Consider the following 25792-nt stretch of genomic DNA (forward strand, 5'->3'; position numbering starts at 1 on the left):
CTGTCGGCACCCCTGTGTGCTGTGTGAGCCCCCCCAGTGCCCAGCCTGTACCCATTATAGATATTCCAATGATTCTATTCAATATACCCACTGTTCTAGAAGGCCAAGTCACCCTCCCACATCACATAGTACAGGGGTGGCCAAACCGGTCCTTGAGATCTACCACCTGTCCATGTTTACACATCACCTAGCCGGTGCACAGATGTAGTCATTACTAACTGTCACATTTTCAAGCATGCTGCATTCATTCCTATAGATCCACAGGTGGCCTGACATACATGAACGGAGGGTAGATCTTGAGGACAGGTTTGGACACCCCATCATAGTGAAATGAGATCTGAACGTGCCAATACACAGAGTGTTTTCCCCGTGTGATGTGATGTGTGCTCCCGCGCGCGTCACATCGCACAGCACAGAAAGTATGTGCAGCATGTACTTTTTGTACTACAGATGGAGCCAGCCTCTGCCAGCCCGCCAGTGCGAAATATCCATAGCGCTGTTGGGTGCTATTGGGCGCTGGCAGAGGTTGGCTGTGGGTGTGGCCGGCGGACAGGGACGTGCACGCTGCTAACTCGCTCGCGAGTACCATCAGCAAGGTGTCGATGTTGCGGGGACCGAGTGCTTCCCTGCCCATCTGTCACACCAGGAGCTGCTCTAATGAGAGCGGATCCATCTGTAGATCGCATCGCATCTAGTTCGAAACGCATGCTGTTGTAGCACCTTGTACGCATTCTGTACTAAATGCGATACGATCAGGTCATCGCTCCGTGTATGGGCACCTCCAATTTGGCAAGAGGAATTAGCATAATACTTAGCTATGTAATTGTACTTTAGGTTTCATGTATTTAAAGAAGATATGAGAGATTTTCTTCATAATTATGAACATTTTATGCCAATTTTATTATTTTTTTAAACAAATTTTCCACTTAGCAGAGCAGTAGAAGCCAGGTGCAGCCACGCTGATCATTTGGGGAAAGGCTTTCTGGCTCCTCGTTACATAGAAATACAGTCGGATTTGTCACATTTTCCTGAGTTGTTTTGAAAGCATATTCCCTTATCGGCAGCATTGAGCCTTTGTGATAAAACATTTCAGCCAGTACTCTATCGCCCCCTGCTGATAAAAGTACTAAGTACATCTAGAAATGTTTTAGGGGGTGATTCTGATTTGATCGCTCCCCCGCACGTTTGTACGGGGGAGCGATGTTTAGCATCTGCGCATGAACATAGGCACGTATGCACATGTACAGACGCTCGGTGCGAGCGGGCACGGCAAAATAGTTATTCGCCATCTCGTTTGCACCAGCAACAGGCTGCGCCTATGGGAATGCCCAGCATTGCCATGGTAATTTGGTGATGGCGCAGGTGCCATCATAGGATGTCAGCTGACCGCCCATTTCCCATACAAGGCAGCCATAAATCTAAGACAACAGAGAGTGTCTTAGATTTGCGTGCACCTTAGGAATCATTCGACGGTCAGTGACTTGGAGATGTGGCATGCGGGGGGGGGAGCATGTTGGTATGGGCAGCGTTTAAAGCACACATAACGCTGTGAATTTCGCAGCTTTGCTTGTGAACTAGAATAAACTCCTTGGGGCCCAATTCAGATCTGTTCTCTAGGCAGCGTAAATGCCGTCACGCCGAACGCACGCCCTCCTCGCTGAGCGAATCCCTGCTCTACCATGCGAGCGGATGTGTACGCTCACACATCCGCTCGAGCGCGACTGCATGGCGGAAAGATAATTTAATGGTCGCTCATCACTGAATGATTTCCTCCCTTCGTAGATAAAGGTAAGTCTATACTCACTTTTATCCTGGATGGAGGTGGGCGAGATGGGGATGGACGCTAGGGTGACCAACTCATCCCTTTAATCCGGGACACATATTAATTACACAGGTTCTGTGGCTGGCTTTCACCTGGTTTTAAACTGCCACAGAACCTGTGTAATTAATATGTGTCCCGGATTAAAGGGATGAGTTGGTCACCCTAATGGACGCTGACATCATGTGACGTCAGCCGCCTGCTCCAAGCAGGCACGGACACGCCCGCGTACGCAGTTGTCCGCCCAGCGTTTCCATGGACGCGCCCACCATTTTTGTGGGCACGCCCTTAAAATGCTGGGTGGACCCCAGCAGCCGCCTACTGCCCGCCCCCGGTCTGCCCATCATTGAATGAACACCCCGCCAAATTCGGATCTCACCAGACAGGCCTGAATCGCCCTCTTATTTAGAAGCCGTCTATCCCGCATTGTTTCCTCTTACTTTTATTATGGTCTTCCTTTGCACTTTTGCTGTCTATGCGCCAGATTCTCTGAGCTTCAAAAGTGATAAATGGAGAGTTATAAACAGCCAGCCAATCAGCTCCTGCCTGACATGTCACAGACTGTGTTTGAAAATGTTAGATAGGAGCTGATTGGCTGGCTGTTTATCGCTCTCCATTTTATCACTTTTGAAGCTTAGAGAATCTGGCCCAGTGATATTACATACCTCCCAAAGGAATCGGTACATCTATCAGAATGAACTTAGGTCTACAGTCATTAGGTCGACCCCACTAGGTCGACTGGCAGGAAGGTCGACCTGATTTAAGGTCGACATGGGCCAAGGTCGACATGACTTAAGGTCGAATTTGCATAAAGGTCGACATGAGGAAGGTCGACTGGTCATAAGGTCGACATGGGTTTTTCACTGTTTTTTGATCCGAATGTCGACACAGTCGACATGGACACAGTTGGCAATGAGAATCGGACCCTCGCATCGCTCGCTTCGCTCGCGATGCTTCGGGCACGGTGCCTCGCTGCGCTCGGCACACTATTTTATTCTCCCACCACGCCCTAGTGGATGGTAGGGCATGAAATACCGCCTGTCGGCACATGTCGGCTCAAAAAACAGTGAAAAGGCCCATGTCGACCTTATGACCATTCGACCTTCCTCATGTCGACCTTTATGCAAATTCGACCTTAAGTCATGTCGACCTTGGGCCATGTCGACCTTAAGTCAGGTCGACCTTCCTGCCAGTCGACCTAGTGGGGTCAGCCTAATGACTGTAGACCTAAGTTCATTCTAATAGATGACCGCTTACCCTCCCAAAGGGGTTTATTTACTAAGATGGGAGTTCTATGTCACATGGGATGTTGCTATGGGCAACCAATCAGAATCTGCTTATTTATTTAGTACCTTCTGGAAGATAATAGATAGAATCTCATTGGTTCCTATGGGCAACATCCCATCTTCAAAAGAACGCCCATCTTAGTAAATAAACCCTAACATGACCCATTCCAGGTGAGACAAAATACTCTCCCTTCTAATATATGGCGTCACCTGTGCTAAACTGGGGTGCGTATTATTCGGTCGACAGTGTTGAGAGACGACTGCTATTGGTCGACAGGCAATAGATCAACACATGGAAAAGGTAAATATGGTCTAGGTCGACATTGACAAAAGGTCAACACAAGCAAAAGGTTGACATAGAAATGGTCCAAACATGAAGAAGGTTGACATGGGTTTTTCATGTTTTATTTGTCAATGTAGTAAGGTTCCGTGTCCCCGTGTAGGGCTTGCCGTGCTCCCTCTATGCCCACTTGGAGTGTGATGTAAGAACAAGGCAGTTTAAAATGAAATCTTGAAAATCTTGTGTTGACTTGTGTCTCCTGTCGTGCTAAACCACATTGGCCTCGTTCTAAACCACATTGTTCTTTTCATGTATCAACAAATTATTTTAAAGGGGCGATCCATTACAAGGCAAACCCATGCCTAGTAAGTGACTGCCCCTTTAAAAAAAAGTCCAATTTCGTCCGGCATGCCGCGCGCCCACCGAGTTCAGGCGGCCCATAGTGCTCAGAGCTGACCCTGTTTACAGATGTGTCCTCATACATCCAATCTAAATTGCCCATGCAGGGCATGATGCAAGGAATGAGCGTGACCACCAAGTCGCATGCGACAGGATAGTGTCGGGTGTATTCTTTGACTAAAATGCATCTTAGTCACAACATGATAGGACACACCAGGAGACTTTGCTTGTTAATTTGATATGCAACACTTATATATCTGTCTGCGACTGAGTCTGCTATGAAGCACAACAGAACTTGACATGGAAAAAAGCTGTGGCTGCTACGTTGTAGTTAGGGAGGCCAATCCCGGGGCATTTTTTCAATCCCGGGATTCGGGATTGAAAAATGCTCAATCCCGGGATCCCGGGAATCCCGGGATTGGCCTCCCTAATAAAAAAAAAAAATGACCTGCCCCCCAAATATCAATATAAATGCCCTCTTATTCGCCCCTCGCCAGCCCGCCCGCCACTGTTCCCCATCCCCCTGCCCTGCACTGTCACTTACAGTGGTATGGTGACAGGCAGCAGCAGGAGCGATGTCCGTCCGTCCGTCCATGCAGCGGCGGGGCGGGCGGGCGGCTGAGCGACTGTACTTATGCTGAAGACAGTGCACTGACAGGCATGGCGGTGGATGGGCTGCGCAGCGTGGCGTGATGTCAGGGGTCACGCTGCGCAGCCTGGGCGCCGTCATGACACTGACAGCCACCGGGGGTACGCAGCAGACAGCCGGGCAGCATCTGAGCCATTCTAAAGTGCTCAGCGCTGCCCGGCTTTGGAAAAAAAAGCACTGGGATACTAATCCCGAAATCCCGGGATTGAAAGCTTCAATCCCGGGATTGAAATCCCGCCGATTTTAGGCCTAAATCCCGGGATCCCGCCGATCCCGATCCCGGGATTGGCCTCACTAGTTGTAGTACTTCTATGCAGACTCAGAGACTCAGTTGCACACAGGTGTCTCGGTGCAGCGGAGTCCCTGAAGCTGAAGAGAAGTGCTACAGTTTAGCAGCCGTGTCTTTTTGCCATGCCAAGTTCTGTTGTGCTTTGTAGACAGATATATGTGTCGCATACATGTATTAAATGAATTAACACTGTCTCCTCATGCCTCCTACTTGCATAGCATTGCAACAAAGACATTTTTGACCAAAAAATATGCTAAAAAACCTGAAAACATCAGGGACCTGGTGCTCCCAGAGTGGCTGCTTGTCTTAACGGCATTAATGGTGTGTGAGGAGACATTTGTACATAAAGGATAATCTAGCAATAATAACTATCCTGTTCATGTGGAAAATTACTTTTTCAAGCCGCTTTTAAACCAATGCTGCCATCTGGTGGCTGTACAGACACTTGCAGGCAATACCTGATTTCCATCGTAAATAAATCCTTTTTTGAACTGCAGCAAAGCAAGTCTGGCGAGGACAGGAGATCTTTGAGAACTGCTGTTGAGCGCCAGAGACAGCATCTTGCGAGCTTCTTCTGTGCGATCCATTTGGTAGAGAGCATCGGTACAGAGGATCCGGCACACATCATCGGTGGAATCCAGCATCATAAGGAGAATGGCCAGCTGGTGCACACCTGAAACATCACTAAAGAATAAGTGAAGTTATGGACTCTGCTCCTGGCTTCTTTACTAATACAGTCTACCGACGTAAAGCTATAGAGCACAAGGCAAACAGAGGAATGTCAAGGAGGCAGCACCTTGCATCATAATCTGTATTTCATTCACTTCACCTCACACTGGCTGGGCACTACTAATGTGTGGTGCAATTTCTAAAGGACACTATTACTGTCTAGCATAACCTGTATAAGGGACACTACAGCATGGCATAATTTAAAATGGGGGTTCTATTATGTGGCCACGTCCTTATCCCCAAAAGACAACATCCTCTTTTTGGCACGCAAGTCTTCCTTATTTCATGTATGGGAGGCACACCGGTTTTTTACTTTGCCAGGGATGCTTGGAACCCTAGAACACCACTGGGCGGCAGTTAAGGGCACGTGTCTCTATTGTGCCATGGGTTTATAGTGCCATGGGTATTGCAATGCATGTTTCACAACCATCACATATCTTCTGTTAAGTTTAGGAATTACAGTAGCTTATTTACAATATACAGTATATTGTATATTATGTTTATAGCTAGGAGTTATGTATTACCATTCTTTAGTGGAGACTCTCTCCTGCTCGGATATGTTCCTTCTGTTCACCACCCCATTTTCATCTGTACTGGTGGACTTTCTGTGCAGCATCTTTTCCCCTTCCTCCTGTAACACTTTGTAGAGAAGACCTCTTTGGTTCCAAGGCACATAAGACTTAATAGTGAGGAATGTTTCATCTAGTTTAAGCTTACAGGCTGTGATATAGTCTAGGGCAGTCAGATACGAGCTTCCACTTATCATTCGAACTAGTCCTCTACCACACAGAGCTTTTACGCAGCTGGAAGGGTGCGGGGATTCATCTTCTATAATCTTCTGAAAGTCCTTAAGTGCCTCTTGATGTTCATTCCTGTGGAAGTAACAAAAGCCTCGTAGGACATATAATGTGTTTTGGTAGGTCTTTTTATCAGAATTAATTTGCTGGTTACAAATGTCCAGACAGGCTCGGAAATCTCCAGCAAGAAGTTTGCAATCGGCCAGACGGACGTTCAGCTCCCGACTGTTCTCAGCAGAACATTGAATCAAAAACTCCAGGGCCTTTATGATTGGTAAGAGATTCTCTGTACCTGTATCAGATCTGAGCTCTGGACGAGCCCGCACAACTTCTCTGAAGTCCCTGAATTCCGATTCAATACAAGACTTGGAACGTTCCATTACTCTAGTCATGTCTGCACTCGAGAAGATCTCTGTAAACCTCTTCCTGGCGTGACAGGGGCTGACTGTGAAGGCCTCTGCTAAGTCTTGAACCATTTCTTTTGTACGACATCCTAAAGAGTAGTAAGCTGTAGCCCGGTCCACCAGGAGACAAGATATCTTCTCTTCTTTGATCTTGGTTTCTAGAGACAAAGCCTTAATTGCTCGAGAGTAAACAGCTATGCATTCTTCAAACTTACATTCCTCAAACAAGTAAGCAGCCTGTGTTTTGCATACCTGAAGGTCATCAGGCATCAACGCAGCTAGAAGACTATAGCATTCATGAAGCAAGATGTGCGTGTTGCCTTCTGTGTTATTGTTCTCGTAAGAAGAAACATAGTCATGGACGGCATTAATGACTTGAGGTAGATACTCTCTTTGTTTTGTACAAATATATTTCTTCGCCTCCTCCTTCTGTTTTGTGAATACTTGGATGTAATCGACTACCCCGCTGGTTGAGTGAGAACGGGACAGTATCCACGCCAGACCTCTGGTCAACAAAAGTTCTAGTGAAAATTGAGGGTACACACTCAACAAAGAGTTGCACCTGGTCACCACCTCCTCATAGCGTCCACTTTTAAGGAACGTACCCATTTTGAATGAGGAAGCAGCAAAATTATTTGGACAAAGCGTTGAAAGGAACACGGCCGCTATCCCCGGGTTGAGGGACACAATGGCCATGCCATCACACTTTATTTTTGGTATGTCGCCTTCGCCTAGACACCACTCCTGCAGAGTGTTAATGACTTCTTGGTACTGTCCATCATCCAGCGAATGCACCCTTTGTAGAGCGATGGGGGCATTGCAGCTGAATGCAGCCATGTAAAAGGCGGAGGCTTCTCTGAACCGCTTTTGGAGAAGATAATCGTAGGCCTCTCTGCATAACCGACCAGGGACATCTTGACCCGACATCTTTATTCCTTCTGATTTGCACAGATGTGTGAGATCATGTCTTCATCTTCCAGAAAATTACCTGCAAAATATAATAATTAATTGCATACCATAATTAACATAGAGCTACCATTAAAATGGTTTCTGAACAGGAATAGGACGGTTGTTAGGAAGAATTTAAGTGGCAGTAGGTGGCCATACGCTACTTGCTCTGAACAACCGTACATATGCATGCACACTGGGAAGGAAATGGGCGGGCTGCTTATATCCAGCGATACCAGCTGACCGCCCCCCCCCCCCCGCACCTGTGTCAGGGCATAATTTGCATAAGAACATCCAGTGTTCTCATGGGAAAACGGACCAGAATAAGGTCTACAGAATCTGATTGGTTGCTATGGGCAACATCACCTCTTTTCATTTTTAGATGCTTTAGTAAATTTACCCCTAGCATTAAAATCCACCATTTCTGCATATCGCATGCAATTCTAATGATATTCTGGCCCATATTCAATGTTGCTGGCGAGGGGTTAAACTGCGGGGATTGACGAAAACAAGCGATCCTTGCTGTTTAACCCCTGCGCCGGCTGCTCACCTATTCTACGTTCCAGGGGAATCCTCGCTGTCACAGGACGGCGAGGATTCCCCCAAACAGCGAGGCTCGCGGGTAATGCAGGGAGCCCGCTGCAGTCTCGCTGTTTTAGCGGCAGCATACGCCAATTCCCCCTCGCTCCAAAAGCCAAGGGGGAATCAGCATATGCAGAGGGGTCAGTTGAATACTAACCCTGCGAGCTGTGACAGCTTGCCAGCAGCATTAAATACACCCCAATGTGTATTTAACCTCTTGGCTAGAAAGTATAATTTAACCCCTTCCTGACACAGCCAGTTTTTGCGTTCCTGACAGAGACATTTTTTTCAAATCTGACATGTATCACTTAAGTGGGTATAACTTTTTTTTGCTTTTACTTATCCCAGTGATTTTGAGATTGTTTTCTCGTGACACATTGTACTTCAAATTAGTGGTAAATTTGGGTCGATACAGTCTGTGTTTTTTTGTGAAAAATACCAAAATGTCGTAAAAAAATGGAAAATTTAGCAATTTGCAAAATGTTAAATTTTCTGCTTGTGAGACAAATGATCATACCACTCAAAATAGTTAATAACTAACATAGACCATATGTCTACTTTATGTTTCCATCATTATTTCAACTTCCTTTTAATTTTTTTGGACACTAGGAGGCTTACAATATGAATAGCAAATTTTCAAATTTTCAAGAAAATGTCAAACACTGATTTTTTTAGGGACCAGTTCAGTTCTGATGTGACTTTGAGGGACTTGTATGTGAGACACCACCATAAATGATGCCATTTCAAAAACTGCACCCCTCACAGTATTCAAAACAGCATTTTGGAAGTTTGTTAACCCTTTAGGTGTTTCACAGGAATTAAAACAAAGTGTAGGTGAAATTTCAAAATTTCATTTTTTTTGCAGATTTGCAATTTTAATACATTTTTCTAAGGAACACAGTAGATTTTACTAGAGAAATGTGACTAAAAATTGATTCCCCCAATTCTTTTGTTTTCAAAAATATCCTATATGTGGCCCTAGTGTGCACGTTGACCAAACCACAGGCTTCATAATAGAAGGAGCACCTACTTGATTTTGGAGCCTCCTTTTTATGAGATTATTTTTTAGGCACCATGTAGGTTTCTAGGCACCATAAGATGCTAAAATTTAGGAACCCCCCCACAAGTGACCCCATTTTGCAAACTACACCCTTCAGGGAATTCATTTAGGGGTATAGTGTACATTTCAAACCCCCAGGGGTTTCACCAATTTTGATACAACTGGGCTGTGAAAATGAAAAAAATTTAATTTTTCATTTTCACAGCTCAGTTGTATCAAAATTGGTGAAACCCCTGGGGGTTTGAAATGTACACTATACCCCCTGATGAATTCCCTGAAGGGTGTAGTTTGCAAAATGGGGTCACTTGTGGGGGGGTTCCACTGTATGGGTGCTTCAGGGGTCATTCAACCAGAATCTGTGCTGCAAAATCCAAATATCACTCCTTCCCTTCTGAGTCCTGCCATGCACCCAACTGGTATTTTTTGGTCACATGTGAGGCATTGCCATACTCGGGAGAAATTGGGGCACAGATTTTGGGGTGCTTTGTCTCCTTCATTCCTTGCAAAAATGAAAAATTTGGAGCCAGAACTGCATTTTTGTGTAAAAAAATGTAATTTTTTACACAAAATTCTGGCTCAAAATTTTTCACCCCCTCCCACCCGGGCTGCCGGGTGGGAGGGGGTGGGTGGGAGGGGGGGGGGGGGCTGGCGATCGGTGGTGATCGGTGCTGTACTTAACAGCACCGATCACTGTATATATATATATATGTGTGTGTGTATATATATATATATATGTGTGTGTATATATATATATATATATATATATACACACATATATATATATATATATGTGTATATATATATATATATACATACATATATACACATATATATATATATATATATATATATATATATATATATAGTTCATTTAATCCCATTCACTTAAAAATCATATTCTTCCTCCTGCTGTGCTGCGCCTGGCGGGGGGGGTGGGAGGGGGGCTGGCGCTGCGGCTGCTGGCTGGGTGGGAGGGAGGCTGCCGGGAGGGTGGGCTGCCATTCGGTGGTGATCGGTGCTGTACTTAACAGCACCGATCACCACCGATCTCTGTGTTACCGAGCGGCTTAGCCGCCGGTAACACAGAAAACGCTGCAATTGGCTGTTCACTTTTGAACAGCCAATCGCAGCGATCGCCGACCGGGGGGGGCACCCCTGCCCCCCCTGGGCGGCGAGGGGGGATGTCTGCTGTCAGGGACAGCAGACATCTCCAAACTGTCACCGCGTCTATAGACGCGGTGACAGTTAGAACTCATGACGTACATTTACGCCATGTGTCGGGAAGTACTTCCCGACCATGACGTAAATGTACGTCAAATGTCGGGAAGGGGTTAAAATGGCAAACACTACATTAGGTACTTGTGTATTATCTGGGCACCCATCGCAACGCATACCACTAATTAATGGGATGCGATACAATGGGACCCGATTTCCGGGTGCACAGACCCGCACTGTGCGATAAAATATTGCATCGCATGCCATTAGAAATGGCATGCGATGCAATGCGATATTAAATTGTACAGGCACCCTGATGGGGGATTACTATGTTAAATGCACCCCCATTGTTAATGCCACCCCCACTATCAACGGCCACCCGAAGCGTGGCGAGCACAGCGAGCCCGTGAGGGGTGGCGGTACGCGTCCTCCGACCTTTTCATATCCCCACTATCCACGTCGCCGTGGAGTTGATTTCAGATAGTGTGGCGAGCGCAGCGAGTCACCGAGCCCATAACGTGGCGAGCGCAGCGAGCCCTGCGAGGGGACACGGATTACTGTGAAGTAATCCGCGTCCCCTCGCCACGGTTCGGGCTTGGTGGCTCGCTGCGCTCGCCACACTATCTAAAATCAACTCCACGCCGACGTGGATAGTGGGGGTATGAAAAGGTCGGAGGACGCGTACCGCCGCCCCTCGCGGGCTCGCTGCGCTCGCCACGCTTCAGGTGGCCGTTGATAGTGGGGGTGGCATTACCCATCAGAGTGCCTGTACAATTAAAAATCTGGTCCAATTTGGTCGCATCGCATGCGATCGCATGCAATCTGATCGCATGCGATGCGACCAAAACAATGTCGTATGATGGAAATCTTGGGCGCCTAGATAATACACAAGTACCCTATATATTATAACCACGTTTAGTAAAAGTGACACGATCAGGAGTATGACATGTAACCTGTATGCATGTAATCGTTCATAGACACCGCCCCTAGAAAATATGTGACATTGTTGACAATAATGACATAGTAACAGTGGCAGGAATGCAGCTGTGTATATACTGTGCAGATATATACTGCTTGGTCCTTCATGTATCAGGTGTCGGAGCCAGGGCTATTTTTGTGCAGGCTCCAGCAGGAACTGTGGCCCTTATTCTAGTTCACTCTTTCTGACAAAATATTTCTTAGATGGACAAAACCATTTGCACTGCAGGTGAGGCAGGTGTAAAACCCCACCCAAATCTAATTATCTCTGCACAAGTAACACCTGCCTCACCTGCAGTGCAAATGGTTTTGTCCATCTAAGAAATATTTTGTCAGAAAGAGTGAACTAGAATAAGGGCCTCAGTTCCTGCTGGAGCCTGCACAAAAATAGCCCTGGTCGGAGCTCTTACCTTTCTAGTGCAAGTCTTCTGCATTATGCATTAGACATATCAGATGCCCCCAGGAGCCAGCATTGTATCAGGCACTATACTCTCCCTGTCCCTGTGGGATTTGCTAGCAGATATTGCCTAATGTTGCCTCAGCTGTTGTCTGGCAGCTTATCATAGGCGTGCGCACATAGAGTGTTAGGGGTGCACAGGCACCCCCTAATGCTGTGCCCTCCCTTATAAAAACCTCCCTGCCGCTAGCAACCAGCAATACCTTTTCCCATGTCGACCTAATGGTGTCGACCTAATGACTGTCGACCATCATGCTGTAGACCAAATGACCGTATGCCTTACCAAAGACTTTTGCTTTTTAGAACTGTATTCTATTAAAAGAATCGCCCATCAATCAATGATGTGTGTTTTGCATTGTTAATTGTACTAGACCATTGTCGTATCACTACATACCTGTGTCATCCATATATGTTTTTGACTTTATTTGCATTTACTGTTACACAGAGTAATAAGAATAGGCAGAAGATTATGTTGTGGCTGAGAGACTTTTATATTGTAGTGGGTGAGGTTCAGGTTTGTCCGCGCTAAAGATGACGCTACTTATGTAGTATCTGGGCGCCCGATTTTTTTATTGTATGCCTTAACTTAAGGCATAAAGGGCGGGATTCTCTAAAATCCGCAGCCCTCTTCGCCTGGCATCGCATTTCTAATGACCGCATATTCTCTAAAATATGCGGTCATTAACGCAAGGGACAGCTCTTGCGGTAAGAGCTGTCCCTTGCGATGCGGCGCCGTTGCTGGACTTCCGGGCATGCCGCAAGGCATGCTGGGAGGGATCCGTGATGGATCCCTCACACCGCTGCGGTAAGAAGCCCATAGGCTTCTGCAGGGAACCGCCAGCTTTTGCTGGCGATTCCCTCCGCAGCGGTGACACTGCGGAGGGAGGTTAGAGAATACAGAAATGCGGTAAAAACCCAGATAACGGGGGTTTTACCGCATTTCTGTAATAGAGAATCTCGCCCAAAATCAGATGTGATGGACCCGATTTTTTCGGAAAAATCGGTTCGATCGCATCGCATGCAACCAAATTGCATGCGATGCGATTTTTACATTGGATTCAATGTTAAATGGTCCCTGAGACCCGATTTTACATTGGGTCCAATGTTAAATGCCCCCCAGACCCCATTTTTTATTGTATACCCACCCTGTTCATACCCCCACTATCGAAGTGGGCATGGAGTTGATTTTATATAGCGTGGCGAGCGCAAGCGGTTTACCTTTTAAGTAATCCGCGTCCACTCGCGGGGCGCGCTCTCCGCACTTCGGGCTCGGTGGCGAGCTGCGCTCGCCACGCTATATAAAATCAACTCCATGCCCACTTGGATAGTGGGGGTATGAATAGGGTGGGTATACAATAAAAAATGGGGTCTGGGGGGCATTTAACATTGGACCCAATGTAAAATCGGGTCTCAGGGACCATTTAACATTGCATCCAATGTAAAAATCGCGTCGATCGCATCGCATGCGATTTGGTTGCATGCGATGCGATTGACCCAATTTTTCCGACCCGATCAAAACATCGGGCGCCCAGATAATACATAAGTACCAAGATGACCAATGGTCGAAAGGGCTGCCGGGCTGGAGTATGTCCACCCTAGAAGGTGAGCGCAGGGCAAAAATTATTTCTCATATTGTAGTGAGTGCCAATAGATGATGTTAGACACGCCTGATTGGTGGTGTTAGATGCACCCAATGGGTGTTGTTAGACATGCACAATAGGTGGTGCACCCCCTAATAAAATGTGCTGCACACCCCTATGCAGCTTATAAAGGGTTATTTGGATACGATGCAAAAAACAGGGTGAGTATACAGGCAGCAGTTAGCTGTTCCAGGGCTGTCACTAGAAATTGTGGGGCCGGGGCAGGGTCGGATTTGTCCATGAGGTATGGGCCTATTGGTGGCACCTATCATCGGGGGCGGCAGCAGGATGTGCCCCCCTGTCATTTAGCAGATAAAAAAAAAGCTGCAATAAAAGATAGCTGACCCGCCTGCCATCTCTCGCGGGAGCCCGGAACCGCACACCACCTGGAGTCGGGATCCACCTGTAACCTCCTGCTGGAGCCCGGAGCCATGCTCTCCCGGGACCCGCCTGCTACCTCTCACGGTAACAAGGAGCCACAGACCACTGGAGCTGGGAACCACCTTGCGACCTCTCGCAGGAGCCCGGAGCGGAACACCACCGGGACCCGACTGCTGTCTCTCGTGGGAAGCAGGAGCTGTGACCCGCCAGGCTGAACAGTACAGAGGACGAGAAGGAGAAGCAGAGCTAGCAAGTATATATACACTGTCCACTCTCTCTCTCTGACTGTCCCTTCGCTCCCCTCTCTCTCTCTCTTTCACTTCTCCTTCTTTTACTCACTGTGCTCTATCACCCCGGCCCTCTCTATGGGGGGGTCGATATGGGTCAAGGTCAACCCAAATCCATGTCGACCTGGACCCATGTCGACCTTTCCCCACGTCGACCTAATGGTGTCGACCCAATGCTTGTCAACCAACTTCTCGTAGACCAAATAATCCCAACCCCTAATGATGGTGAAGGAGAAGCCTGCACTCCAGGAGGAGTGGGATTCAGCTGGGGCAGCTCAGTGGAGGCAGTCGGGGGGGCAGGGGGCAGAATGAGTGGTCAAGGCCCTTCACTTTCTGTCAGAGTGGTTGGGCCCTGGACAGCCGTGCCCGCAGCACCCCCCTGATGGCTGTCCTGTGTGTGACCACTCAAGGTTAAAGTGCGGTCACACGTAGAGTCGCCAAATCAAAACTAGCACATGACCACATACCCTACTGAGGCTGTCTATTACTTCTGAAGTGATACAGTAGCTGTGTGTACACATGGTGCAATATGGTTGCTGGGAGATTTTGGCTTATTATTGCTCAGCGACCATATCACACAATGTACCATTTTTCCAGCGACTTTTCAGTTTTGACTGACAGGTCACCACTAAAAATTCAAAATCGAAGATCCTGCGACCAGCAACTATTAAGGACTGAGTGCGGGAGCATGCTCCTAGCGATTTATTACCCTGTACACAACAAAAACCCTGGCAATATGGTCACTCATGAAAATTTAACCAGCGATACTAGCTAATACAGGGCTTAGGTCTCCCTCAATCCCTTTCCCTCCTCTGAAAACCCCCTTACACAACCGCACGCATACACCGCAGTGAAAAGGTGAACAAGACATACCTTCCAACCATAGTTTCTGAGTTTTGGGGACCCCCAGACAGGGCATAATACGGGCCACATAATAACACCCCTAATTTAAATTTTGCCCCACAGTGCAAAACGGGATGCAGTTGAAATGCCGGCGGTTGGAATCCCGACACCAGAATCTTGACCATCTAAATCCCGGCACTTTGTCCTTCTTTGGGTGTCCACGACACCCATAGAGGGAGAATAAATGAGTGTGCCGAGTGTTCCCGAGGCACCAGGCCCGCTGCATGGCGAGCAAAGTGAGCCCGCAAAGGGGGGGGGGGGGGGGGGGGGCATCCACGTCCCCCCCTTGTCGGGATTTTGGTGGTCGTATTTTTAATTGCCGGGATTTCAAACCAATCCCATGCAAAATAACACACACCTAAATGTAATGGAACAGCAAAAATGTAGGGCATGGCTTTGTAATTTGCCACAAATATTTAATGTTGATAATGATAAATATTAGAGATGTGCGGCGGCCACTTTTTCGGGTTTTGGTTTTGTATCTGGATCTCCCTTCGTGTTTTGGATCTGGATTTTTATGAAAAAATGCTAAAAATGGCTAAAATAACAGAATTTGGGCCTGTTTTTGCCCCTAAAGTATTATTAACCTCAATAACATTAGTTTCCACTCATTTCTAGTCAATTTTGATCACTTTATAGCTTACAAAATTGTTTTAATTTACTGTAGTTGGGCCAAAAGGGTATACCGAGGTAGCTGGATGACTAAGCATCACATACATGTGGACCTAAAGGTGCCCACAGACGCTACAATTGTACTGTGCTATGCGTTTTTGTCTGTACAATGGTTCTATACAATTTTTCTTCCAGCTTGCTATGAGATGTGCACTTGGTTGCATGCGATGCGATGTGATGAACCCATGTTTGTAATGTTAAATTTCAGATGTAGTCTAAAAAGTACGTGCAGCACGTACTTTTTTAGACATACAATTTTAGACATACAGCATCGCACAAGCCCATAATCACCATCCAATAATTGTACATAAGATGCAATTTGTGCTTAAAAAGTACAAAACGCATTCGATAATTGTAGCGTCTGTGGGCACCTTTACACTTCCAACCTGGCACATCTTGGAAACAGAGCGGCACTGCAGGGGCAGACAGGGTGGCAGTTTAATAAACTATCCCAAAAAAAGAGAAATGCTCCAAAGAGCAAAAAATACAAAGAGGTATCGGCCTTGTCATGACTGGTGGTAGCAGCTTCAGCACTTCTATCAGGTTGCTGATCTCCCATTATTTCCTCTTCCATCATCCTCCAAAAATATGTTTTTATTTTATTTATTACTTTTATTTATTTTTCTTACTTTACACTGGACACAGCCTGTCACACTGGACACAGCCCCTTGGACCCTGGACACTGCCCCTGGACACAGCCCCTGGACACTGCCCCTGGACACTGGACACAGCCCCTGGACAATGGACACAGCCTCTGGACACAGCTCCTGTACACTGGACACAGCCTTCACACTGGACACAGCCCCTGGACAATGGACACAGCCTCTGGACACAGCTCCTGTACACTGGACACAGCCGTCACACTGGACACTGCCCCTGGACACAGCCCCTGGACACTGGACACAACCCCTGTACACTGGACTCAACCCCTGTACACAGCCCCTGTACACTGGACACAGCCCCTGTACACTGGACACAGCCCCTGTCACACTGGACACAGGCCCTGTCACACTGGACACAACCCTTGTACACAGCCCCTGTACACTGGACACTGCCCCTGGACACAGCCCCTGGACACTGGACACAACCCCTGGACACTGGACACAACCCCTGGACACTGGACACAGCCCCTGTACACTGGACACAGCCCCTGTACACTGGACACAACCCCTGTACACTGGACACAAACCCTGTACACTGGACGCAGACCCTGTCACACTGTACACATGCCCTGTCACACTGGACACAAGCCCTGTCACACTGAACACAGCCCCTGTACAGCCCCTTGTACACTGGCCACTGCAGCCCCTGTACACTGGACTTGTGTACAGCAGCCCCTGCAGACCCTAATCGAGTGAGCAGCAGCAAAATAATATATTATTATTATAGCACAGCACACAGCACAGAGCACAACCACCCTCTTCCCTCTCCTATGCTGGAGTAAAGATGGCGGGGCACGCGTGCGTCTTATATAGAATCCAGATCCCGCGAGAATCCGACAGCGCGATGATGACGTTTTGCCTCGTTTTCAGTCCGGAATTTAGGCGGGAACTCCCGAGCCGGCTCGGATCCAGTCTCGGATCGCGATATTCGGATCTGTCGGATCCCGGAGATCCGGACCCATTCATCTCTAATAAATATGCCTCTTTGTTACACAGAGTGCTCGGTTCATATTATGTCACATTGTAGTTTACCCAGATCACACTATGGCCCTTATTCTGGTTGACACGCAAGGCTGTGAATTTGCAGCCTTGCACGTCCCCCAGACGCCACACTCCGAATGATGGACATCCAGTGATGTCAGCTGTCCACCTCCTGCACCCGCGTCACTGGGCGATTTCCATGGGAATGCCGCAGTGGCGTGCGGTGGAGTGAGGCAGGTGAGGCACAGCCTTTCCTGTCATACTAACGTATATACCATAGTTTTGAATTGATAAAATGTTAAAAATACAAATAATATACAAACAAATTCTTATTTTTATTATTCCAATAATTTTTATAGTCAAAACTCTGGAGTAAAAATGTCTATGGCAGGTGAGGCAGTGCCTCACCTGGCTAACTTTTCTATGCATCTCTTATCAAAACTCATCAAATCTCCAGTAGTGTATACTGCTGCACATGTGTATAATGCTGGTATGTACCCCTGGGTTCATATATTGTGTGCGAATCTGGCTCTGGTACTTGCCAGGGAAGCTTCAGCCATTTACCTCATCGCACGTCCCTGGAATGCCCAGCTTTTTCATGGGAACGCCGCGAACACTCTGTTTGCTGTGGCCGCACGCACCCTGCATCTGCACATGCGCAGAAATGCATCTGCACATGGGATGCAAACAGACCAGAATAAGGTCCTATGCCACACTATTGCCCCCAGCTCATTTCATACCACATTGTAGTGCCCTACAGTTCATAATATGCCACATTGTGGGGTTCCCCAGATCTTGTTATTCCACAGAACACCTTCAAGTCCTTTTACTTCACATTGTATTGCCCCCAGTTTACATAATGCCACACTGTAATACCTCAAGTTCACATTATGCCACATAGTGCTCCAGTTCATAATGATAATAACACATATTACATTGAAACATAGAATTTGATGGTTGATAAGAACCACTTGGCCCATTTATTTTGCCCATGTACATACACCCACACAATAAGGTTAATTTTTTGTTGGGAGACAATTAATCTTCCAGTCAATTTTGGGAGTGTGGGAGGAAACCGAAGTACCCCGAGGAAACCCATTCCACCCATGGTTGGTAGTGAACCCATGACCTCTGTGCTGTGAGGCAGTAATGGTAACCACTACATCATCTACAGTGATTTTTATTTTACACAATAAGTCCGGGATGCGGTCATTTGGTCTACTGCACTATGGTAGAAAGTCATTAGGTCGAATCCATTAGGTCGACATGCTAAAAGGTGGACATGACTCTAGGTCGACATGGGAAAAGGTCGACATGATTCTAGTTCGAAAGGTCATTAGTTCGACAGGTCATTAGTTCGACAAGGTCATTAGTTCGACATTGTCTATGTCGACATTCACAAGGTCGACATGGAGTTTTTCACTGTTTTTTGAGCCAACATGTGCCGACAGGCGGTATTTCATGCCCTACCATCCACTAGGGCGTGGTGGGAGAATAAAATAGTGTGCCGAGCATAGCGAGGCACCGTGCCCGACGCATCGCGAGCGCAGCGAGCGATGCGAGGGGATGCAGTGCACTTTAAACTGTGTCCATGTCGACTGTGCTGACATTCAGGTAAAAAAACAGTGAAAAACCCCATGTCGACCTTGTGAATGTCGACATAGACAATGTCGAACTAATGACCTGTCGAACTAATGACCTTTCGACCTAGAATCATGTCGACCTTTTCCCATGTCGACCTAGAATCATGTCGACCTTTTAGCATGTCGACCTAATGGATTCGACCTAATGACTTTCTACCATAATGCAATAGACCAAATGATCCCAACCCCACACTGTTGTGTCCCAGTTCACAATATACCAATATGTGCCCAGTTTAAATGCACAAGTGCCCCACAGTGCAATATACCACAGTTCCCCAGTTTATACTGACAGTCTCCTGCTTATTGGTTTGCATACAAATGCAGCCTAACTGCAGTGAGATCATGAGTTCAATTTACATGATTGGTGTGGAGTTTATATGTTATCCTCGTGTTGGTGCTCCAAAAAACATACTGGTAGGTTAATGGGCTGTGGACACAAATATGACCCTGATGTTTTAGGAAATAGAGGGCCTGATTCCCACCACATGTAAGTTTGTGTGTGAGTAACTCTGACCCTTCCACAACTCAGCAACAAAGACCGGCTGTTTGAGGCTGACCTCGCAGACCTTCCCTGGAAATGCATGGGCACACCTGCATCTCTCTTGTCACTCCCAGAAAACACCTGGTTACCACCCACAAATGCCAAAGTATTCGCTGTTTTTTGTTGCTCTTTGACATCACGCATGCGCGCTGCGACCCAGACACTTGTGCAGTCATTCGATAATTGATTGGCTTGCAAATTTGCACAGCAGCGATCAGGACTGAATAACCCCCATAGAGTGCAACTCTACTATAGCAAGGACATTCAATGATGACATAAGTCCAGTATAGAGGGGATTGCAAGCATGGGATGCATTGCATTGTAGTGATGTAAGAAGCATGAATTTCAGTGTAGAGGCTCATGCCGCTTTCAGATCGCAAATGCAGGGTCGCACCGGGACTTTTTACCGGTTCAGTCCCAGTGCGACCCTGCATGTGCAATCTGTTCACGGTGCAACAACGAACCGCTATTTCTGGTTCGCTGACATCATCAGGGGATGCAGCGGAGCGTCGGCGCGTCATCGGGGGGCAGGGGAGGAGGCAGCACTTAGAGCTGGCGCTGCTCCAATTGCTGCCTCCTCCATAGTGTGAATGGGAAATGGGTCGATTGACCCATTTAACCTGATCACACTGTACAGCTACATGGCCACAAACCGGTAAGACGTTAAGAACCCTTCTTGTTTACCGTTCGTATTGCCGTGTTGCTACCCGTTTGCGGGACCCGGTAAACCCTTTCACATTGCACTAAGTACCGGGTCGAACCGCCAAGAAACCGGCTTGTACCCAGTAATTAGGAGCGATGTGAAAGGGGTATCAGTGAAGTAAAGGCTTATAACTTTCATGTTTGTTGAAAATTAAAGATGAGCCATTTAGTTCTTCAGATATCAGAGCCCACCCGAATTCTGCAGATCTGAACTGAACCACGACCCAGTTTATAATGGTATTCAGATGAAAAGCTGACATACGTTGACACCAAAAGATCAACATGCACAAGGTCGGCATTGACAAATGGCCAACAAAAGCTCGATATGAGTGTGGAGCGAAGCACCTGCCCCATAACAGTACACCAATCAGCGGTCCATGTGCTCCAGTGTCAACATTGACACCAAAAAAACCCTGAAAAACTCATGTCGACCTTTTGAAAACTAGTTTCAGGGAGATTATAGTTTGTAGCATAATTTTGCAGAGTGCCCCATTGAGGGGGCGTGTCATGCTCCACCCAAGGGGCGTATTTAGAGCCATATTTGGTGAGATTATGAAAAGAGATTGTGAATGTGGCACCTAGAAGCGTGGGTGTGTACTGCTACATCTGAGAGGAATCTTTTATAAAGAAACACAGAAGGCTGAATAAGCCTGAGGTGACATAAACCACTGAGGGTTCTCCCAGGGTACACTCTGCTGTTGGTCACATGCTATGGTAATGAGGATGGGCACAAGGCCTATCAGAGCAGGGGGAGGGTTTAGATAGGGTAGGAATGATCACGAGTTATGCTGGCCACACATCAGACCAACTTTCCTCCAACCATCCAACTAGTTGGTTGGTTGGACTAAAAATCTGGTACTGTATGGGGGCAAATGCCAATAAGCAATTTGCTCACAAACTCAGGAGAATGGACAAAAACATTCAGTGCAATTGTTTAAATCAAATAGGTCCAACTACAGGACATTGTCTGAGTGACAGTTGTTGTCCATTTTCAGATTTGGGAAACAAATGACTATTACAAATTACATTTGCTCCTATCCAGTACCAGGTTTTTATTCCATCCAACCAACTAGTTGGACGGTTGGAGGAAAGTTGCTCTGATGTGTGGCCAGCATTAGAGTGATCACCCTCTGTCCAAGAAGCACCACCCACCCTTCCCTATTTCTCTTCCTCTTCGGCAGCGGTAAAGAATGGTAATTCTTTAAGAACTGTGTGTGTGTGTAGGTAGTGGGGTGCACTCTCCCTCGACATCGGTTGTCATGGGCCATGCTTCTGTCCGGGGGGTGGCCGTCACTACCAGGCCTGGTGGCTGACCAGGGAGAGTGGTCACCCAGCGTTGTATGTATGCTTAGTGATCTTTAATCCCACCTTTCCTATAGTGACCGTTCTTTAGTGCCGCCACCATTCATAGTCTTAGTTAATTGTCAAAATAAATTTGACATTCTTTTTGAAACGCCAGCACTTTGTGTTGTGTCTTTATTTTAAGTTAAGTTATATAAGGTTTAAAGTTAAGTTTGTATTTAGGTGTATCAACCGTCGAGGTGGACCAGGGGGATACCCGATGGTGAGTTTATGACTTATATCCAAATGTAGATGAGCCCCAAAGCAGTTAGTAAGAGCTACTATACTTGGTAAACTGCTGGGAAATTGTGCTGAAGATTCAATATAAATGTATCTGTCTCTTATTCCTTTTTTCCCCCAAAATGTAACAGTGTAATGTGGGCTAAGTGACATGAGGGAGATTGCTAGACTAATGAGGGAGAGAGGGAGATTGCTGTTATTTCAGGGAGTCTCCTGCAGAACGCAGGAGGGTAGGCAGCTATGGTGTTAACCTTTTATCAGTGTCGACCTTCTGCATGTAGACCTTTTGACTGTTTACCTAGACACTGTCAACCATTTGAATTATTAACCATTTATAACCTGCTGTCTACAACCTACATATTCTGTCCTGCCAGGAACAATAACATTTGGGGATCTTCAGTGGAGCAGCTGAGCTATCATCACTCTGGGAGAGTAGCTCAGCTGCTGGTGACATCCCCACCACTGTGTGTACAGCTATGTCACACCTTGTACTAGGAAATGTCACAGCAAGGGACAAAGGAAAGTGTTAGCTATGTTTATTTACACAGTGCAGAATACAACATTCCGATGAACACAAACTGGAGTACAAACAAGATGAAAATACTGTGTGTCTTATATATAACGCTTTAACTGACAAACTTTAATAAATGGTCTATATTTTTCTGTGGGGATATATATGGCTTACTGACCCCTTTACTGTCAGCCCCCCCCCCCCCCCCCCCCCCCCCCCGCAATGCAACCAGCCTCCCGCATCCTTCCTTCTGTGGGGGTGTCATCATCATCGTCATGGCCACTGGGCGTTCCCATGGGCACGACTATCCACCGCCGCTTTTTAAGTTAAAAAAATATTTTAAAATCATTAAACAGAGGAAAATATTAACCCTTTGAGTACCAAGTGAATTTTTTCAAAATAGGTGTGAGAATTGGCAAGCAAACATTCTTATGCATCATACTGACCTGTAATGTTACCTTATATAGGAAATATCTTTTTTTTTGTACAAATTTTTTATTTGAATTTATATAACAAATGTGAGGGGCGCTGGTGTTTTTAGCGGGTATTTCACACATCTCTCACAGAGATGTTGGCACTCAAAGTGTTCAGAGCACAATAACCACCACAATTCTTATTAAATAGGCGATCACATGCAGTAGGAAGTTAGCGTGCGCTGGGCCTGATGCAGGTTTGTATGCTGTACCACTGATATTTAGGTGAGCGGCTATCATCCGACTGCTCATGTGTCACTTGCCGTAACGGTCTTGCCACTGCTTATGCAGAGAGGATTTATTTGCAGAATGATTGACAGTCAGAGACAATTTGTGGGCAGCCACATGGGTGCGGTGACTCAAATGGAGGCGTGTCGGTGGCTGTTTGCAGAGTATTTGCCAGTCGGCACCTGTGATGCGCACGCGCATGTGCCCGCCACCTATTCCCATTAATGGTTTCCCGGCAACAATGAGCGCAGCATGCCAAGCCGCATTCGCATTGCAGTCCCACTACAGTAAGCTGCTATACGCCGCAACAATGTGCAATGGCTAATCAGAACTCTGATAATCACATGATCTGCGGCGGATGCTGCGCCTTTGTTGTACGCAGATTCTGAGATCTGCGAGGCCACAACAGGCATTCCCAGACAGCTGTAATATTGGCATATATTTGCACATTAGCTGTATATAAATTTGTACCTGTGAATTAGCTAACTATCTGCAAGCGTGGCCTGTGTCCCCCCATCCGTTCCTCACATGCGCGCATTGTGCAAACACAGCACAAACCGCCAACAATTAATGTTGTATTGCTACAAAGTCTAATTTGCACACTTTTGCACAAAAACACTGATAAATATTTTTCAAACATTTTTTATAAAGAAATATTGCTTTCTACGTGGTATGTATGATGCATTGTGCAATACCACCGTTAAAATAAATAAGCCCAATAAAAAATTTGCATTACAAAATCACTTAAGGTGCCCATACACGTTACAATTATTGTATACAATATTGTATACAATATCGCATCTGATCACATCTCGGTTTTGCGATAAGATGAGATGGGATGAGATCTAGTACAAAAAGTATGTGCAGCACATACTTTTTGTACTTGATCTCATCTCATCTGATCTCATCGGAAAACCGATATGCGATGAGATGCGATATTGTATACAATATTGTATACAATAATTGTAACGTGTATGGGCACCTTTATTACTGACTGCCAGATATAAACGACATAACAACAGTATGAGACCCATTCGTGATAACCAGTCACTACAACACTTCCTCAGGTTTTACAGCTTATTCCTATGGGACTCTGTGCACCCGTTCCCCAATCCCACAATGCATTCTCCTTTGTCTCATTATAGGCCTGTTTAACTGCTATTTATTATTAATATCCCCCCCGGCCTGTGCTACATTTTTGCAAAACACTATTTTATAATAAACTTCCCAAAATAAAAACAAACAAAGTTGCGTAGATCACAGAACTCTTTTTGCTTTTGCAAAACAATGAAACAAAGCCCAATATATGAACAATGGGGGTATGTTAGTTTGTTGCTACTCACATGCAGATCTTAATCCTATGGGCTTGTCCTGGCTGTAGCCCCATAGCTTGCTGGTTCTCAGGGCTTTGGGGTTAGTCTTGCTGTGCTGTGTATACCTGTAGATGAAGTATATAGCACTTGTGATCCTTAAGGCATATACGGTATCCTGGAGCAGCTGCTGGAATGAGCCCCGCCTACATGTCCCGTTGTCTCGGTGACCATAAACACTAGGCCAAGCTGCTGTATTCAGCACACCCCGTTGCTTCATTTCCCCGCTGGGACAATGCACAAGGCTGTGTGACTTAAATAGGGGACTTCGCACACTAAAGAGAATTTTTTCTTATTCACACAATTTTTCTGTACTTTATTTTTTGTAGCACAGACAAAAGTAGTAAAAAAAATATATAAAAGTCCCACGTGCTGGCCTTTTTTATTTTTGTTTTCCACACTGCAAAAAAATAAATCCAAAAAATTGCATGCATTTTTTTTTATTTTTTTTTTAACACTTTTTTTTAAAGAGCTCTTTTTAACTATGAAATTGCATTTTTCTCTTTAAATCGATCTTGCAATGATGTATTTGCTTTTTTTTCTCCGATCCCATAATAAGTTTATTCTGAAGAAAAATGAATGTACAATATCAAATAATAAATAAAGGGAAAGAAGGAAAGTGTCCGACAACATGTGCCGACAGGCGGTATTTCTTACCCATACCATACACTATGGCGTGATAGGAGAATAAAATATTGTGCCGAGCGCAGTGATCCATGCGAAGGTAACCGGTACACTTAGGCGGTGTCCATGTCAACTATGTCAACAGCCGGGACAAAAAAACGTGAAAAACTAATGTTGACCTTTTGACTGTTGACCTTCCCATTGTCGACCTAATGCTTGTGTCGAACTTCTGAGCCTGTTGACCTGAGCCATGTCTGCTTACTTCAGGTGTCCCCCTGAACCCTGTAGTCCTACAGTGGTCAATCTAATGCATGTCAACATTCTTGCAGTCGACCTAATGACCCATACCTGATTAATTCCCATGGATTCTACAGGTTTGAGTCATTTCTTTGTGAGCGCTTCGATGGGGACAGAAATGTAACATGAGTCACATCCATATGTAACATGAGTCACATGTCAAATTGATTTTAACCCTTTGAGTGCCAAGGGAATTTGTCAAAATAGATGTGAAAATTGCCAAGCAGGCATTTGTATTCATCATAATGATCTATAAGGTTTACCTTATATAGGAAATATAATCTTCTTTTTCACAACATTTGAATTTATATAACAAATGTTAATTTTCTTAATTTTTTTGCGGGTGGTGCATTTAAACTACCATAAATGAACATAAAATGTAACGTGAGTCACATGGAATGTTC

At 46.0% G+C, this 25792-nt stretch overlaps 1 protein-coding gene across 1 annotated transcript in view; it reads right to left on the reverse strand.

Moving 5' to 3' along the window:
• The window catches only part of TTC34 (tetratricopeptide repeat domain 34), an 89160-nt gene extending 64510 nt beyond the window's left edge, over window positions 1-24650 (reverse strand). The window contains exons 1-3 of the mRNA XM_083162914.1: window positions 24441-24650; window positions 5976-7640; window positions 5181-5406 (exon numbers count right to left, since the gene is read on the reverse strand). Coding sequence (XP_083019040.1) covers window positions 5181-5406; window positions 5976-7579 — 1830 coding nt within the window. The 5' untranslated portion in view covers window positions 7580-7640; window positions 24441-24650. The remainder of the gene's footprint in view (window positions 1-5180; window positions 5407-5975; window positions 7641-24440) is intronic.
• Window positions 24651-25792: the final 1142 nt, after the last annotated feature.

The sequence above is a fragment of the Crinia signifera genome, chromosome 19 (genome assembly GCF_055691185.1).
Source record: "Crinia signifera chromosome 19, ASM5569118v1, whole genome shotgun sequence".
In the NCBI taxonomy this organism is placed as follows: Eukaryota; Metazoa; Chordata; class Amphibia; order Anura; family Myobatrachidae; genus Crinia; species Crinia signifera.